Source organism: Liolophura sinensis, chromosome 8 (genome assembly GCF_032854445.1).
Source record: "Liolophura sinensis isolate JHLJ2023 chromosome 8, CUHK_Ljap_v2, whole genome shotgun sequence".
Classification (NCBI taxonomy): domain Eukaryota; kingdom Metazoa; phylum Mollusca; class Polyplacophora; order Chitonida; family Chitonidae; genus Liolophura; species Liolophura sinensis.
Genome location: NC_088302.1, coordinates 41,985,055 through 42,002,536, shown reverse-complemented (window position 1 = coordinate 42,002,536; position 17,482 = coordinate 41,985,055). Strand labels below are relative to the sequence as shown.

Genomic DNA, 17,482 nt, shown 5'->3' with positions numbered 1-17,482 from the left:
TTCCTTTCTTTAATGACCCACAGTTCTCACAAACGTATGTTGCACGGACTGTGGAAGCCGATGTCACCACCTCCCCAGTCATCAGGGGCATTAACTTTTACTATTAAACTCTGAGAGACCGTTAACAGTGTGTCTCAGTTAGCAGGTACGAGTATTGAGGGTAGTCTGAGATTTAGCCATTTACAATGTGTGTGTCAGGCTTCCGTCTCTTGACAAGGATAGCAACATCATTTGCATAAAGAAGATTTTATTATTGTCATGAAGTGTATTGTGTTTTTGCTGTCCAGCATTCATCCTGACCTTGTTTGCATGACATCTCCAAAACTAAGTGGTCAGTCCTCACCATATATGTTTTGAAGTTTAAATGAATAGTCCTTGAGATTTGGGGATTTGTTCATTGGCTTGTTCATCACTATTTTGACATTGTAGATGGAAATAACGTCTTTAGTAATATATGTGCAGAGCTAATCGGCTAAATTTGGAGCTTAATGACAAAGGCATGTAGACCTGATTTCATATCACAAATTATAATGTTCTAGCTGGTATTATTTGTCAGCGGAGAAGATGATGGTGTGTCATCAAACGAAAGCTTTGAAATAAACCCAGTATAGCTCGGGGGCATTTGATTGTCAAATTGGAAATTTATGCGATTTGTGGATTTGTCGATAGTTCTGGATTCAATTATGCCCTTATTTGACTGGTATTACCCAAATTACTGATCATTACTTTGAGTTCTTCTTCAACCAGATGTTGTGTTGACCCATTGCTTTCCTAGAAATCATTTCCCTGATGTTTACTTGCTTTCACTGATTTTCAGAGAGCTAATATAGAGATGAAGGAGCGGTTACGTCAGACCAAAGATCGTGCCAAACAGTTGTTAGACATAGCTAAACAGGCAACAGGTACAAGCAATTCCGAAGAACTCTCTAGTGAACTCAAACAGGTAAGGTACAAATCCTCTAATAAGTTATTATCAAGTTTGATTCAAGTGTTTTTGTTTTTTTTTCTTGTTTGTTTTTTTTTCTCGCGTCTATCCTTCTTCAGCGTGACAAATTTTCATTTTGATTTTCCTGAATTGTTTGGTTACTTGAAATGTGTTCTCTTTGCCTAGGCCTTCGAGGCATTACCAAGGACAGTGGACGAGATTGACTCGTGTATTCATGAACAGAGAGTGCGAGCAGATTGCAAATTCCAGACAGATGAACGAGTGAGTAGATCACTGCATGGTTAAATTCTTCTGGAACAGGAAACATCAGGATTGCTGATGTGGCAATAAGCTACAATCATTAATTCATGTAAGAACAGTGTCATACGTGCCTGTAATGTAGAAACAAGTCTCGTGTTTATAGACATTTAAAGTATTCTCCTGCATGTATATTATTTATTTATTTGATCGGTGTTTTACGCCTCTCCTATAGTATAATAGTTTTCATTGATCAGTGGGGAAGAATACAGATCATATATGGAAATTTATGCAGGTTAATGTGATGTTTATGATGTACTTCTTTTAGTACATTGTCTGGACTGATGATTATTACAGTTCACAGAGCTCTAACATTCATAAAACCAGTTAATGTACATGTGAGCAAATTTGATCTTAGGTGTCGCACAACAGATACAGACTAGTTTTTTGAAAGATACCACCATGTGCAGCGATGTTCAAATGTGAAGTGGTGTGACCCGGGCTATAGGTTGCCAGACAGGAGAGTGTTGGTAAACAGTCTGCAGTCTAATCTACAGAGGACGATTAAAACCAACAACAAACAACTAATCATGTTACTTGTACTGCGTTAATCAAGCATGAATGTCTGGCTCCGATAATGAATAATTTATGTGTCTTGTGTTGAACTGCTCAAAAGGTGACCGGTCACTTTACCAGTTGATTAAAAGTAATCACTTGGCAGTCAAAGGCTGGTGCGAAAACCAGTGACACCTCTTTGAATACTGCTCACAGTAGGTGCCAAAGTCATCTTCTTACATAGTGATAATCTATCTCCCATTGTTCTAGTCTGTGACCCAGATTATGAGGATTAGCAACACCACAGGACACAAAAGAGCCACCCTTGATAATACCTGTTAGACATGTTTGAGTAATTTCAGTCATGTTAAGCCAGTAACTCAGAAAATTTAAGTTTTAAGATTTTTTTCAGTATTCCCTTGATTAAATATGCCAACATTAATTCTCGCGAATCAGAAATACTTTACAGTATATGCCCCTGACTTTGTTGTTTGTTTTTGTTTACTTTTTATGTAATATTTGTCAGTTCCTGTCTTTCCTTTAAAATAACAACCAACAACTGAACATGCATCACCACCGTTTGTAATGTTTTATTATATAATATATATATCTGTGATCAGGGTAATATACTTGTAAAAGTATATGTATGTATCAACAATAAATCCTGATCAGAATTGAACCTCAAATGAAATTAAACTTTTTTTCTGTAATACTTTCACATTCATACCAGGTTATAATCAGCGTTTAAAATATAAATAAACTCAATCTGAACCAGAAAAAAACTCAATTTTGAGTTGCCAGTTGTAAAAATCTGTACTTCTATGAATCGCTGAAAAAGGCTAAACTCCCAAGGAATTGTACGGATTCTTAGCTGCACAGGTGACAGGGTATTTGAAATTATGAACTCTCATCTGCAAGTCCCGATTTACTGGAAGATTTCACAATCGTGATGACTCAGTATTCCAAGGGGTGGGTCAGTGAAAATAAGTTGGTGAATACTGAATTCTGTAAGCTGTCAGTTGCCTATCAAGACATTTTATTACACACACGTAACTCTGAATTCTCAGAAAAGTAGCCTTGCACTAATTTTTAAACTGTAGTTGTGAAACCCCTTTGTTGTGAAAGCCGATGTCAGTATCACCCTAATCTCTCACTATCCTGGGGACTTGTGATTGTGTAGTTCACAGACTGAACACTGCAGTACGATGTACCATATCACATCCCTTGTTGTGAAAGCTGCTGTCAGTATCACCCTAATCTCTCACTATCCTGGGGACTTGTGATTGTGTAGTTCACAGACTGAACACTGCAGTATGATGTACCATATCACATCCCTTGTTGTGAAAGCCGCTGTCAGTATCACCCTAATCTCTCACTATCCTGGGGACTTGTGATTGTGTAGTTCACAGACTGAACACTGCAGTATGATGTACCATATCACACCCCTTGTTGTGAAAGCTGCTGTCAGTATCACCCTAATCTCTCACTATCCTGGGGACTTGTGATTGTGTAGTTCACAGACTGAACACTGCAGTACGATGTACCATATCACACCCCTTGTTGTGAAAGCTGCTGTCAGTATCACCCTAATCTCTCACTATCCTGGGGACTTGTGATTGTGTAGTTCACAGACTGAACACTGCAGTATGATGTACCATATCACATCCCTTGTTGTGAAAGCTGCTGTCAGTATCACCCTAATCTCTCACTATCCTGGGGACTTGGGATTGTGTAGTTCACAGACTGAACACTGCAGTATGATGTACCATATCACACCCCTTGTTGTGAAAGCTGCTGTCAGTATCACCCTAATCTCTCACTATCCTGGGGACTTGTGATTGTGTAGTTCACAGACTGAACACTGCAGTATGATGTACCATATCACACCCCTTGTTGTGAAAGCCGCAGTCAGTATCACCCTAATCTCTCACTATCCTGGGGACTTGGGATTGTGTAGTTCACAGACTGAACACTGCAGTACGATGTACCATATCACACCCCTTGTTGTGAAAGCCGCTGTCAGTATCACCCTAATCTCTCACTATCCTGGGGACTTGTGATTGTGTAGTTCACAGACTGAACACTGCAGTATGAGGTACCATATCACATCCCTTGTTGTGAAAGCTGCTGTCAGTATCACCCTAATCTCTCACTATCCAGGGGACTTGTGATTGTGTAGTTCACAGACTGAACACTGCAGTATGAGGTACCATATCACATCCCTTGTTGTGAAAGCTGATGTCAGTCTTGGCCTAATCTCTCACTATCCTGGGGACTTGTGATTGTGTAGTTCACAGACTGAACACTGCAGTACGATGTACCATATCACACCCCTTGTTGTGAAAGCCGCTGTCAGTATCACCCTAATCTCTCACTATCCTGGGGACTTGTGATTGTGTAGTTCACAGACTGAACACTGCAGTATGATGTACCATATCACACCCCTTGTTGTGAAAGCTGCTGTCAGTATCGCCCTAATCTCTCACTATCCAGGGGACTTGTGATTGTGTAGTTCACAGACTGAACACTGCAGTATGATGTACCATATCACACCCCTTGTTGTAAAAGCTGCTGTCAGTATCACCCTAATCTCTCACTATCCAGGGGACTTGGGATTGTGTAGTTCACAGGCTGAACACTGCAGTATGAGGTACCATATCACACCCCTTGTTGTGAAAGCCGCTGTCAGTATCACCCTAATCTCTCACTATCCAGGGGACTTGGGATTGTGTAGTTCACAGACTGAACACTGCAGTATGATGTACCATATCACACCCCTTGTTGTGAAAGCTGCTGTCAGTATCACCCTAATCTCTCACTATCCAGGGGACTTGGGATTGTGTAGTTCACAGGCTGAACACTGCAGTATGATGTACCATATCACACCCCTTGTTGTGAAAGCCGCTGTCAGTATCACCCTAATCTCTCACTATCCAGGGGACTTGGGATTGTGTAGTTCACAGGCTGAACACTGCAGTATGAGGTACCATATCACACCCCTTGTTGTGAAAGCCGCTGTCAGTATCACCCTAATCTCTCACTATCCTGGGGACTTGGGATTGTGTAGTTCACAGACTGAACACTGCAGTATGAGGTACCATATCACACCCCTTGTTGTGAAAGCCGCTGTCAGTATCACCCTAATCTCTCACTATCCTGGGGACTTGGGATTGTGTAGTTCACAGACTGAACACTGCAGTACGATGTACCATATCACACCCCTTGTTGTGAAAGCCACTGTCAGTATCACCCTAATCTCTCACTATCCTGGGGACTTGTGATTGTGTAGTTCACAGGCTGAACACTGCAGTATGAGGTACCATATCACACCCCTTGTTGTGAAAGCCGCTGTCAGTATCACCCTAATCTCTCACTATCATGAGGACTTGTGATTGTGTAGTTCACAGGCTGAACACTGCAGTATGAGGTACCATATCACACCCCTTGTTGTGAAAGCCGCTGTCAGTATCACCCTAATCTCTCACTATCCTGGGGACTTGGGATTGTGTAGTTCACAGACTGAACACTGCAGTATGAGGTACCATATCACATCCCTTGTTGTGAAAGCCGCTGTCAGTATCACCCTAATCTCTCACTATCCTGGGGCCTTGGGATTGTGTAGTTCACAGACTGAACACTGCAGTATGATGTACCATATCACACCCCTTGTTGTGAAAGCCGCAGTCAGTATCACCCTAATCTCTCACTATCCTGGGGACTTGGGATTGTGTAGTTCACAGACTGAACACTGCAGTATGATGTACCATATCACATCCCTTGTTGTGAAAGCTGCAGTCAGTATCACCCTAATCTCTCACTATCCTGGGGACTTGGGATTGTGTAGTTCACAGACTGAACACTGCAGTATGAGGTACCATATCACACCCCTTGTTGTGAAAGCTGCAGTCAGTATCACCCTAATCTCTCACTATCCTGGGGACTTGGGATTGTGTAGTTCACAGACTGAACACTGCAGTTTGAGGTACCATATCACACCCCTTGTTGTGAAAGCTGCAGTCAGTATCACCCTAATCTCTCACTATCCTGGGGACTTGGGATTGTGTAGTTCACAGACTGAACACTGCAGTATGATGTACCTTGTCACACCCCTTGTTGTAAAAGCTGCTGTCAGTATTCCCCTAATCCCTCAATATAGGGGTATATATTTATGAACAACTTTAACCGGTTGACGCACAGACGAACTGGGGGTAATGCAAAATAAACAAACTACATGTAGCAAGTTTCAGATTTTCAGGCCCATCTGTCAACAGAACGCTTGACTATTATATAGTCATATATGTTGTGGCAAAACGTGGCTTGTATGGCCAATTCCCTTGTGGATATTGTGGCTGCTTAAATTAGCACTCTTTCCCAGGTAGTTTTCCCTCTTTATCTACATAGGTACAAACGTTTTATATTCAACTAATAGCTGTTCATATATGAAACCTCCGTGGCAACCTGCGGATGGTCGTGGGTTTCCCCCGGGCTGTGCCCGGTTTTCTCCCACCATAATGCTGGCTGCCGTCGTATAAGTGAAATATTCTTGAGTATGGCGTAAAACACCAATCAAATAAATAAATAAATTATATATGAAACAACTTTTATAAGCATGCACACGTGCAGTAGAGGTGTTGATAATAGCAGATCTCTTACCTCAACTACTTCCAAAGCCGACTGCCTTTAGCCAGTCACAGCGCTTCCCACTGATTAGCTCGCTTTCACAGCAGAAGCTTTTCACAGCAAGAAAATGGTAGGGTTGCTACCGTGCTCTAAAAGACACTGGGTTTCAATGCTGGCGTTTTTGAGGTTGTTTCTGCAACTGAAGAAAACTGTGGACGACAAAACGGCGGAGGGGAACACTCACTAATTTAAAGCCTAAAACTTAAAAGGCATACACACTTGCTGTATAAATGAAATTCTGTGTGTAACGTATGTGAAAACTGGTCATTTATTTGCTAAATTTTTTGTCTTTGTTTTTTTTTTTTTTTTTTTCTAGCCTCATTCATTCAGTCTGTGGATATGATCTTTAAAATCTCATAGGCTGAAATCAAGGTCTTGCTGGGTTGACTGTGGCTTCAAATTCAGAGCTTAGTTTGGTACCGGGTTTACTCCCTTATAAACATTTATGACCATAAAGTGAGCGACACTGTTTGACTTCAATGGAATACATCAAATAAATACATTAAGAAGTCTTTTCCTTCTACCTTAGATTGTTAAAGAGTTCAACACAAGAAAGAGAGATATAGCACAGATGCAGAGAGAGTTGGCCAATAAGAAAGACGCCCTGGAAAGACACCAGACAGTGATGGAGAAGGCCAAACAAGAGTGGCTCACTCCACTGAAGAGCCTAGTCAACAGAATCAGTCAAAACTTTAGTCTGTTTTTCCAGAGCCTGCACTGTTCAGGGGAGGTAGATCTCAGTGTACCAGAGAATCCAGTGAGTTATGGCCCTTGGGCTTTCTTTATCCTTCTAGGACACATGATATACCTATGCGTATTAATAATATGCTGTAATGAAAGACGTGCAGCATAGAGAGTAAAACTAGACCAGGGATGACAGTGTGATGGCTGGAAAATGGTAAGGTGGTTCTGACATAATCTTTCCCGAATTTCCTCCTCCTGTGTACATTGGTGCTATTATAAACACATACATACATACATAACTTGAACCCAAAATAAAGCTATAGAGAGAAGGTGGATTTTAATTTTAGTTCTCAGAACTTTTCAGAAAATTAAAGTGCAAATGAGTGAAAGAGCAGAGAGTGTATTGGTTCAGATGGACTTCAGACTATTCTGTATTCCTTTGCCTGGTTGATATGAATTTTTTAAATCTTCCTATGACACTGATTCAGTTTGAAAACAGATCTGGCTATTAATATGTAATAAAATCAGAATGCATTTATTTACATCCTTCATGGCTGACTGTCCACTTGTCTTGACAACGGAATTTCCTGATAGCCTGAACTTCCAGGATTGGGCAGAGGGTTAAGCCTGTCATTCGTGCAAGCTGTCTGCTGAAAGTCCAACGTTTACAAGTTCTATATCCCACTGATAGATTATGAGATAGTCTGGCCTTATTTTCCGTTTAGGAATATTTTATAATTAGGAGTAATTATAAGACTAAGTTAACGTAAGGCATTCAACTTAACTTAGAGGAAAATGATTGCTGTCACCAGAAATCACGACCAAGCTAGTGACATTGACAGGTCGTTGTTGCTCAACTTACTGCAGTAATTTTTAGACTTACATGCTCAAGAAAAACTTTGGGTCTTTCGCGACAATTTCAGTTTTAACTTCATCTTATATTTTCTTCTCTGTTTTCAATACTTCCTTCTCACAATCCCTTTCTCTATGTTGCATGCATTTTCTGTTGTTTTTTTTCTGGCAGACTCACTCGTATTTTCTCTCCTGTAGCCTTTCTCGTCTACTGGCACTTTGATTGACAGCTATTGCGTCACTTGACCACAAGACTGCATTTCCAAATGAACCTGAATCCATCATCGGTAGCAGTCTTGGACTGGTCGTTTGTAGACAAACATGATGTTGCCTTGAAAATTCAGCCTGAAAGTTGAAAGGCACATATCAGGAAGCTGTAATTTTGCACATGAGCTGTATTCAGTGAACCCTGTCATAATGGGGAGTCTGAATTTTCCAACCTCGATCCGACTACCTTGCTAATGCGTTAAATAAGCTTTCGATAGACCTGCCCATGTTTACGATAACCTGCTTAACTCAAGACTGTTGTCTGTGTGTGACAGGAAGACTATGAGAAGTATGGCATTCGGATCAAGGTGAAGTACCGGGACACAGAGCCTCTAAGGGAGTTAACTCCATTTCACCAGAGTGGTGGTGAGAGGAGTGTTGCCACAGTGCTGTACATGATGGCTCTACAGGAGTTAACCAATTGTCCCTTCAGGTGTGTCGACGAGATCAACCAGGTAAGACAGGGGCATGTACAGTTGACGTGTATCAGGTGTCACAAGTTGGCCGTCTGAATTTCCAAATGTTGACCAAAGTGCAAGCTTTTGAGAACATCTTCCTCTCACCTCAAAGTTATCCTCAGATTTGTTATATATTTATGATGCTATCCTTAAAGAGGTTCCGTTCATTGTTCCATATGGTGATAGCCTTGGTGGCAACGAGCAAAGTTTTGGCATTTGTAGGGCCGATTGCACAGTCAGAAACTTGCAAAAGGTCAGAGGATATACCTCAGGCACTTAGGTTTTCTCCACCCAGAAAACTGACCATTATCGTATAAGTAAAAAATTGTTAATATGGTGTCCAGCAGTAATCAAACAATTTATAGGAATAAGAGGTTGATGGTTAGTGAGAATAGAACTTTTCACACTTCATTCAAAACAAGAGTGTTTGATGTGATATTGATCCCATGATGACATGATTTTGTGACCATCCTGGTGATGTCACCACCAACTCATGCGGGATATATTTTTGACATTCCTTTTCCCATACATTCAGAGCATTTCAACTAAATTTGCTCCACAGCAGTATTCATAAGAGGTTTTTTTCAGCAGTGTTATTTAACCCTTTTCCATGTGTGCTTGTCAGGGAATGGATCCAATCAATGAGAGAAAGGTGTTTGAGTTAGTTGTGCATACAGTCTGTAAGAGGAGTTCCTCTCAATACTTCCTTCTCACACCAAAGGTCAGTACTCCTCTTATTTATTTACTTACTTATTTATATGATTTGTGTTTTATGCTGTACTCAAGAATATTTCACTTACACTACGGCGGCCAGCATTATGATGGGAGAAAACAGAGCAGGAAACTGTCTGCAAGTTGCTGCAGACCTTCCCCTATACAGTACTTCTTTTATGTTGCCTTGATATTGGTACGGTCTCCTTATACATTATTGCATGCAGTTCTTTAGTAAGTTGAGAGTTTGCCTAGGGTCACACCAGTTTTCCTCAACCTTAAGAATGACCATCAAATAAGTGAAACATTTTAAAGTATGGAATAAAACAATTTAATAAATAAATATAAATGCATTATTTGTGCTCAGAATGGTGAAGATCATAAAATGTCAGTTTTCTTCTAGGAATAATGTTGTAATGGTTTGAGATATTTGGTGAGTCATTTAGTTACCTTGTGTTCCATTCATACTTCTGACTGGCAGTGGAGTGGTGACTGATTATAGGAAAAAGGACTCCAGAGAATTTGGACATTCCACTGTTCAGTTTCAAAAGCTTTTTGAGCTACACCATCATGTAGGAAACTAACTCCACCAATGCATAACACTGGCATAATTGTTGGTGTAGAACAATACATCAGAGAATTACCCATATGCTAGTAGAACATACTGATAGATCTCCGCTTCTGTTCTTGTTGTAGTTGTTGCCAGACCTGGAATACTCAGATAACATGAGAGTCCTGTGTGTGTATAATGGGCCTCTGATGATGAACCACACAGAATGGAGATTGAAAAAGTTCATCCACCGCCGGCAGAGACTTACAGAGGAAGTAGGCTGAGAGGGAAATACATGCTTATATAACTTGTTCTGCAGGTAGCGGGCGACACAGAATTATAATTATTACTAGAGTGGTTGCCCAGGTGTTCAGTGGAAAGGAAAAACTTCTGTGATTATGTGATTATTGGTCAATATTGTTGCTCAACATTGCTCTGACAAAATATTGTACTAGATATTTTTCAGCTTATATGTGGGAGGTCTTTGCCAGTGTTCTCATGGCATGTGAGGATGGGTGAGCTCTGCTCAAATTCTTGTGGCTTGTGAGGATGGGTGAGCTCTGCTCAAATTCTTGTGGCTTGTGAGGATGGGTGGGCTGAGGCAGTGTTCTTATGGTTTGGAAGGAGAGTTGGGCTGAGCCAATGTTCTCATGGCTTGTGAGGATCGGTGGGCTGAGCCAATGTTTCTATGGCTTGTAGGGGTAAGTGGGCTCTGCCATTGTTCTCATGGCTTGTGAGGATGAGCTGTTTTCGCAGCTTGATTGTCTTGGTTTGCTACGAAAGTGTTCTCACAGATTGGGGTTGGATGGGTTAAACCAGTGTTTTCACACCTTGTGTTGTGGTGGGCTGTGTTCTCACAGGTTGTGGGCTGGTGGGCTAGGCCTGCAGGATATCCTACTGAGAAACTGTAAATTTTAGCACCAGAAGTATTATCTCATTACATTTATTTGCCTCCAAAAATGCTCTTTTTTGGTTGAATTTATAGGTCATTTAGGGTAGTTGAACAAACACACAGGCAGGTGCTGTTAATATTTAAATTCTTGACATCGTATTCATACTAAGAGAGAATGATCAGAATGATTCTAAGATTCTTTCTTAAGAACTGACAATTGCAATGTACAGATGTAGAGCCATGCGTTTTGGAGAATATGTGTGAATACTATCGAGGGAAATACTGTAACTCGGTTTAACAATAAACTGAAAAACACTGTGAAAACAGCCAAACTGTTAATTGTAACTGACTAATTATGCAGTGTGTTGTGAAGTAATGAAGGTACGAGGGCAAATCCTACATGTTGGGTTCATGGTATATATAAATATATATATCAATGGGAAACATTCCTGTCCTGAACCACACTGAATACCACCCAAGTCTGTGATATTGCAGACTGTTTTACTCCATGTTATGTTCTATTGTGACAAGTAACTTCAAATATGTGAACACCAAGCCCCGGGTGTAATGTTGTTAATCTGATAATTACCTGTATATCATTATGCAATACTGTGAAGCTTACATACATTATGCAACATCCTGAAGCTTACATACATTATGCAATATTGTTAAGCTTACATACATTATGCAATACTGTCTCCAGTTTCAACACTAGCCAAATCCCTGGATTGTAATCCAAACTAGGGCTAGTACACTAAACATTAAATTTAGACTCCCTGCTCAGCATAATAGGACCTGCTTGCCACACAGGGTTAACATCACTGTATAAACCATTAAACATGCTTGACCTTTTGACCTAGCGCAACACACAGTCTTGCTTAAGATTAGCCCTATTATTAGTGATGTTGATGTCCTTGCATGGAGCTATGATCAACATCTGTCAAGAAAAATGCTTTAAAGAAGCTATACTGGAGGTTGTGACAAAAAAAATCCATATTCACTTATCAAATTTAATTTTCTGTATTTACCTAGTATAGTTAAAATTACTACTGGTCTAACACTAGGTCAGGAAGTATCACTTACCTGTACTGTTTATTGTAACAGCAAGAGTGTGATTGGATTTGCACTGATTTATGGATTTTGCCAAAAATCTGCAGTTTAGACTTTCAGAGTTCACATATTTGTACATTAAAATGTACATGTATTTTGGAATCATCCACTGCATACTTTGTACAAAAACTACATTGTGCCTGTGTTTTAGTTCTGGTAATGCCTGTATTTGCAGGATGGGTTAAGAAGTGGTTTCCGGTTTCCTCCCACCATAGTGCTAGCTGCTGTCTTCAGAGTGAAGTAGGGGGCCTCCGTGACTCGGTTAGCAGCGTAATGACCCAGGGGCCTCTCACCAATGCAGTCGCTGTGAGTTCTAGTCCAACTCATGCTGGCTTCCTCTTCAGATGTGCATGGGGAGGTGTACCTGCAGATGGTCATGGGTTTCCCCAGGGCTCTGCCCGGTTTCCTCCCACCATAATGCTGGCTGCCGTCATATAATTGAAATATTCTTGAGTACGGCGTAAAACACCAATCAAATAAATAAATAAATCAAAATGAAGTATTCTTGACTGCAGTGTAAAACACCAATCAAATGAATAAACAAGTTATTCTGTAACGGATATGATGTGGTACATGTATATGCATTTTGTAATAATCCGGCATATACTTAAGACAAAAGAGGAGGTGTATGTACTTGTATATATGTGATTCAGGTTATACTTGCAAGGGTTGAGAAGTTATGATATAAGTGGTTTACTGTGGCGCGTAGCAGTAATGTAGAGCTAGTGTACAGAATATATAGTGTGTGGTATGCCATGAAGTGTGCTGTTATGTGCCTATGGTAGGGTCATTATACATGAAATCAACCAGGAAATTGGGTCATAACCAAAGAGCTTGACACAAATGACGGAAAACTGTGACTCGGTTGTCTGGTGAATTCAGTTCCACTTTGCACATCCTAGCGTAACCAGCTGAAATGACTAGAATAATTAAAGATAAGCCTATAGGCTTATATGAGAACCGTGTCATATTTCACAAGTTTATTAAGGACGTTACTGTCCTATTTGCTGGGGAATTTCTTTCATTGTACATTTGCTGTTGTTCAGTATACATGCCCACTATTGATACAGTTTGATGTTTTCTGTGCTGTATTTTGTGTAGGTCCTCCACATGTAATAAATTGATTACAGCCAAGTTTACCTGTGTAACTTTCATTTGTTTGTAGCTACACTATATTCTTGATTGCGGTGAAGTACTACTCATATGAAGGTGAATAAAGGCATGATGTTAAATAGATGCATAGGAGGAACCAGGAATTTAGCAGCCTGTAATACTGTACTTCTACAGATCAAGCTCTCAAATTCTAAACCACACCTCCTGTAATTTGCAAGTATAGTACATGTGTAATTGATGATTATCACCTTCCTTGAAAAAGAGAAAAAGATCTCGGGCTTTGTGTCTGTGTGTCATCAAAAGGCCAGTGAGTTCTTGTTTGAATGAGGGCAGGTACAAGAGGCATTAACCTCTTAATATGCCCTGTTTATCTAGCCTTGGTAGCCAGCTGACCTGGTTTTGTCACCTATTTTTTCAAGAGCTTCCATATGGTCAATCGTAAATATCCTGTTCTACACATCCATGACTGAGAAGATACCAGCTGGTCAGTTGTACTTAACACTGTACAGAATACCTGAAACATCCTGCAAATTCAATTCTATTGTTGTCAGCATAGAATGTTCAAGATTACCAGTTAAATCACATTAATTCTATAGACAAGTATGCTAATAATGCAGTGAAATGACAGATATAAATAGACTGACCTATGGCTGACTTGCTCTCACTGATGGCACACGCTATGGGCTTGACCAGGATTTACTGTAATACTCAAGAAAAGCCAAGCAAATCTATCATTACACCACATATTTCATACTGAAAAAGATTTAGTTGTTCGTATGTTAAAATATGTACTACGCAGCATCTATCACAGAGCTGCAGACATGACGTCAGAATGTTTGACACCTGGTGGCATGGTCTGAAAAATGAGATATATTGATCAGAAAAGAGTTTTCCCAAAAAACATGGGATACCATGTCCTTTTACTGACAACTGCATGTGTTGCAATATGTATGTCTGTAAAATATACTGTGGTAGTAGCAAAGAGAACGAGCTGAGAAATTCATATATTCCCAAGTCACAGCAGGAGGGTAATACAATCAATTAAATGCAGGTAAACTCACACAACGCATATACAGTCTTTATTATGTAACAAAAACATGTACAAAAAATGTTACATGTACAAGAGTGGGTTAATTATGGTAAATGAGCAATATTACTGTAATACATGTGTTAAAAAACGGAGGAACGCAGCCCAACTTTTCTCTTGTATATTATCTTAATTATCACAAACACAGGCCTACATGGTCTGTACATAGCCATACAGGCAAACAGAGGAACTTCACAAAGTTCATGTATTACTTCTGTGGTTGATTCCACAATGGCAGTTTTGACTCGAGTCTTAAATCTTAATTCAACTCTTGTTTTTAAGGGGTTAATATTAGGGGCCTGAAAGAAAGGTTATCATATGTTCAGACAAATCTGTCTTAATTTGAACATCTGTTCCCATAAAATATACATTACATTAAAGTTCTGTATATTGGTTCAAGTCTGAACTCGCTTTGTGCAATTAGCCCCTGCACTGAAGATGACTTTGAAAATGCAGTGCTTGCTCAGGACTTGGGTTTTGGAAAACATTTGCATTTATACATGATAAATTATTGCCCTTGCATCTTGTAAAATAATAGGAAATTGCATGACCTGTACACACCATAGGTTGCGAAACTATAAGGATGAGTATGCTGATACAGTTTGCCCATTATGCCAATGTCTCCTTTGGGCTGTCAGTATGAAAAGAAGTCCATTACCTAGCAGTATGCAACTTCCCTATAGTTAGTCTCCATGGCATTTCACACTTTTCTTTGATCTCTACATATTATGTGACTTAACTGCGCAGCCATGTAATTTTCTTTCTATTACACAACAAACGTTTGAGAAACAGCTGATGCATGATGGGTTCCAAACACGGTTGTTGAAATAGACAAAAATTACGACAACAGATAGTCTGGTAAAAAAACAACTATGTCTTTGATGGTAATTGTTTTATAGCTTGGAAATATAAAAGTAGTCAATGGGTTCTTAACTGCAGAGCAACAATGATTAGTAAAATCACTTTTTAAATATGGAGTTTGGGTTTAAAGGTGTGGCAAGTCCTTGTAGCAGCCATTCACAATTAGATTTCCCAAGATTGACTTCACAATTTCCACACAAGAGGTTGTCATGTTTCTCCACCCAGTGACGCAAGCTTCTACAGATGACCTAATATGTGTACTGTATTGTGGAGACAAGCTACAGGGAAGTTGCATACTTCTAGGTAATGGATTTCTGGTATGAATAAACACAAAATAGCTCAAAACTCTAGGTTGTAAGCTTGAACTGGGTGGGGTGACTTCACCTCTGAACACAAGTAGTCATAAAAGTGAAGTTCGTTCATAACAATGAGCCAAATCACAGGTTACTTTCATCATATCATTGATACTGTTCAACAAACTTCAGCTTTTGTTCAGCAAACTTCAGCCTTTGTTCACGAACAATGAAACTACATTTACCCTCACCATGACACTACAGGAAGTAAACCATGAACATCTGGCTACAAAATGGTACTGCATTTAAATCTGTTTAAGGCTTATGCAACATTTTACCAACACATATGGAACTCAGCTTATAGATACACTGAGACTGTCAAAAGGGAATAAAAATTCACATTAGACTCAGTTGCTGAGGAGTGAACTGTGGAAAGGGAACAAAACTCCACAAGGGTCTCAGTTACTGAAATGTAATGGAAGCTGGAAACAATACTTTAAACAAAATACTACACCCATGAGCATTTCAAATACTGGTGCACTGGAAACGTTCTATATAATAACAGTGTGTGCAATTTGGCAGTTGTGGGATACAACTCATGCATTTGGTGAACCATGGCTGCTGAAGACCAGGAACAACTCACTGATTCATGGACACCATAGATCACAGGGCGACATCTTGGTGAAAACTACAGCACTGGTATATAAATAATTCAAACAAACTGATTTTGAAGTTGTACGTATGTATATATATATATATATATATTTATATTGTATATGAAAGTTTATATATGCACATGTCACCATTCTGTTGGCTTGTTTAACGCAGTTTTGCTTCTAGTTCACCGTTTTGTTTCATTCTGACTGTATCATCTCCTCCCCCAAGAAACTCACCATTAACAAACACTCTGGGTACCTGCAAGGCGAAAAAGTTATAGACAAAAAATTGTGACATAAACATACAAATTATCATACATTGCATCTGATCAAGTCATAAAAATAATCAATATTTGTATTCACGAATTTGCTGAATACAAGGCATGATGGTTAGCCTATCTACTTGTATATCGTTTGCCATCCACATCTGGAGCTGCCTGCACAATGAAATTTTCGAATTAAGGCGTGTGTAGAAAATTCAAGTTGATCAATACATGTTCATTTACATTTATAAGCTTTGTAAAGCATATATATATATATATATGCAGCAACTGCCAGCACGTACGTGAGCCCACAGTGTCACGCTTCACTGGCCAACACTCTCCTCTAGCTTTCCGGTAAATAGCTCCCGGGTATGGCGACACGCTTGCAGCCGCCCAATATTAACTATGTCTAGCTGGCCCTCACTTAAGACAATATTTCGCTAATAGCCCGCAGCATGTAATGATCGACGAGGTGACAATAGTTAATGTTGCGGCACATGATACAGCAGATTCATATGTAACTTTATTCAGGTGTTAAACAAAGCACACCTGCAATATTTTTTATAATAATTCACAGGTGTATTCAGTCTTCAGGATGTGTATTCATGTATGCTTCAGATTTATGAAATGTAATGGCCGCCAGATCAACAGTGACTGTATCCAGCAGGCCAGCATTAGCAGTACATTTTGTTCATAGACTCAGAATATTTTACATAAACGTTGCACTCACCGATCGCCCCCCTGTCAATGTGCCCAGGTAGTTCTGAATATCGTCACAGTTTGGATGGTTTTCTATTTCCATCACTTCATAATCGTCTGTCGGCAATACCCCTTCCGATATTAACTGTTGAAAAGCCTGCTTCGCTTTCGTGCAGAACGGACAATAGGATTTGGAAAACACCATCACCTTTTTGCCGGCAATCTTTGCATTTACGATCTCCTTAACGCCTGCCATGTCGTTTTGTCGTCTGCCAGTTAACTTGTGAAATAGACTTGAGCTTAACGCGTCTCTACTGCAAACAAGTGAGGCAGTGTGAACAGCAGTTCGCCGGTTGAGGACACGAACTATGGTAGTGAGGACCGTTATCATTACTTTAACCCGCCACCAGAGGGCAGCACGAGGTTTTCACCTTTTATTATAATATCCAGTCGTCTTGGCAGCAATCAGACGCCATTTTGCGTAGTAATATATCCACAAGTATGCGGTTTGATACTGGCGGATCACAACTGTAATGGTGCGCTACAAATCAGTTCGCGATACAAAAGA

At 39.9% G+C, this 17,482-nt stretch overlaps 2 protein-coding genes across 3 annotated transcripts in view; one reads left to right on the top strand and one right to left on the bottom strand.

Annotated features, from left to right (window-relative positions):
* Positions 1–13,015, top strand: part of LOC135472232 (structural maintenance of chromosomes protein 5-like) — a 39,316-nt gene extending 26,301 nt beyond the window's left edge. For both annotated transcript variants that reach the window (XM_064751630.1, XM_064751631.1), the window contains exons 21-26: positions 818–943; positions 1,112–1,207; positions 6,948–7,175; positions 8,497–8,676; positions 9,305–9,400; positions 10,087–13,015. In XM_064751630.1, coding sequence (XP_064607700.1) covers positions 818–943; positions 1,112–1,207; positions 6,948–7,175; positions 8,497–8,676; positions 9,305–9,400; positions 10,087–10,224 — 864 coding nt within the window. In that variant the 3' untranslated portion in view covers positions 10,225–13,015. The remainder of the gene's footprint in view (positions 1–817; positions 944–1,111; positions 1,208–6,947; positions 7,176–8,496; positions 8,677–9,304; positions 9,401–10,086) is intronic.
* Positions 13,016–14,121: 1,106 nt separating this feature from the next.
* LOC135472847 (glutaredoxin-1-like) lies at positions 14,122–17,296 on the bottom strand. Its single transcript, XM_064752549.1, has 2 exons — positions 16,946–17,296; positions 14,122–16,211 (listed from the first exon to the last, which is right to left on the bottom strand). The coding sequence occupies exons 1-2, from the start codon at positions 17,168–17,170 to the stop codon at positions 16,116–16,118; spliced, it is 321 nt and encodes a 106-aa protein (XP_064608619.1). The 5' UTR covers positions 17,171–17,296; the 3' UTR covers positions 14,122–16,115.
* Positions 17,297–17,482: the final 186 nt, after the last annotated feature.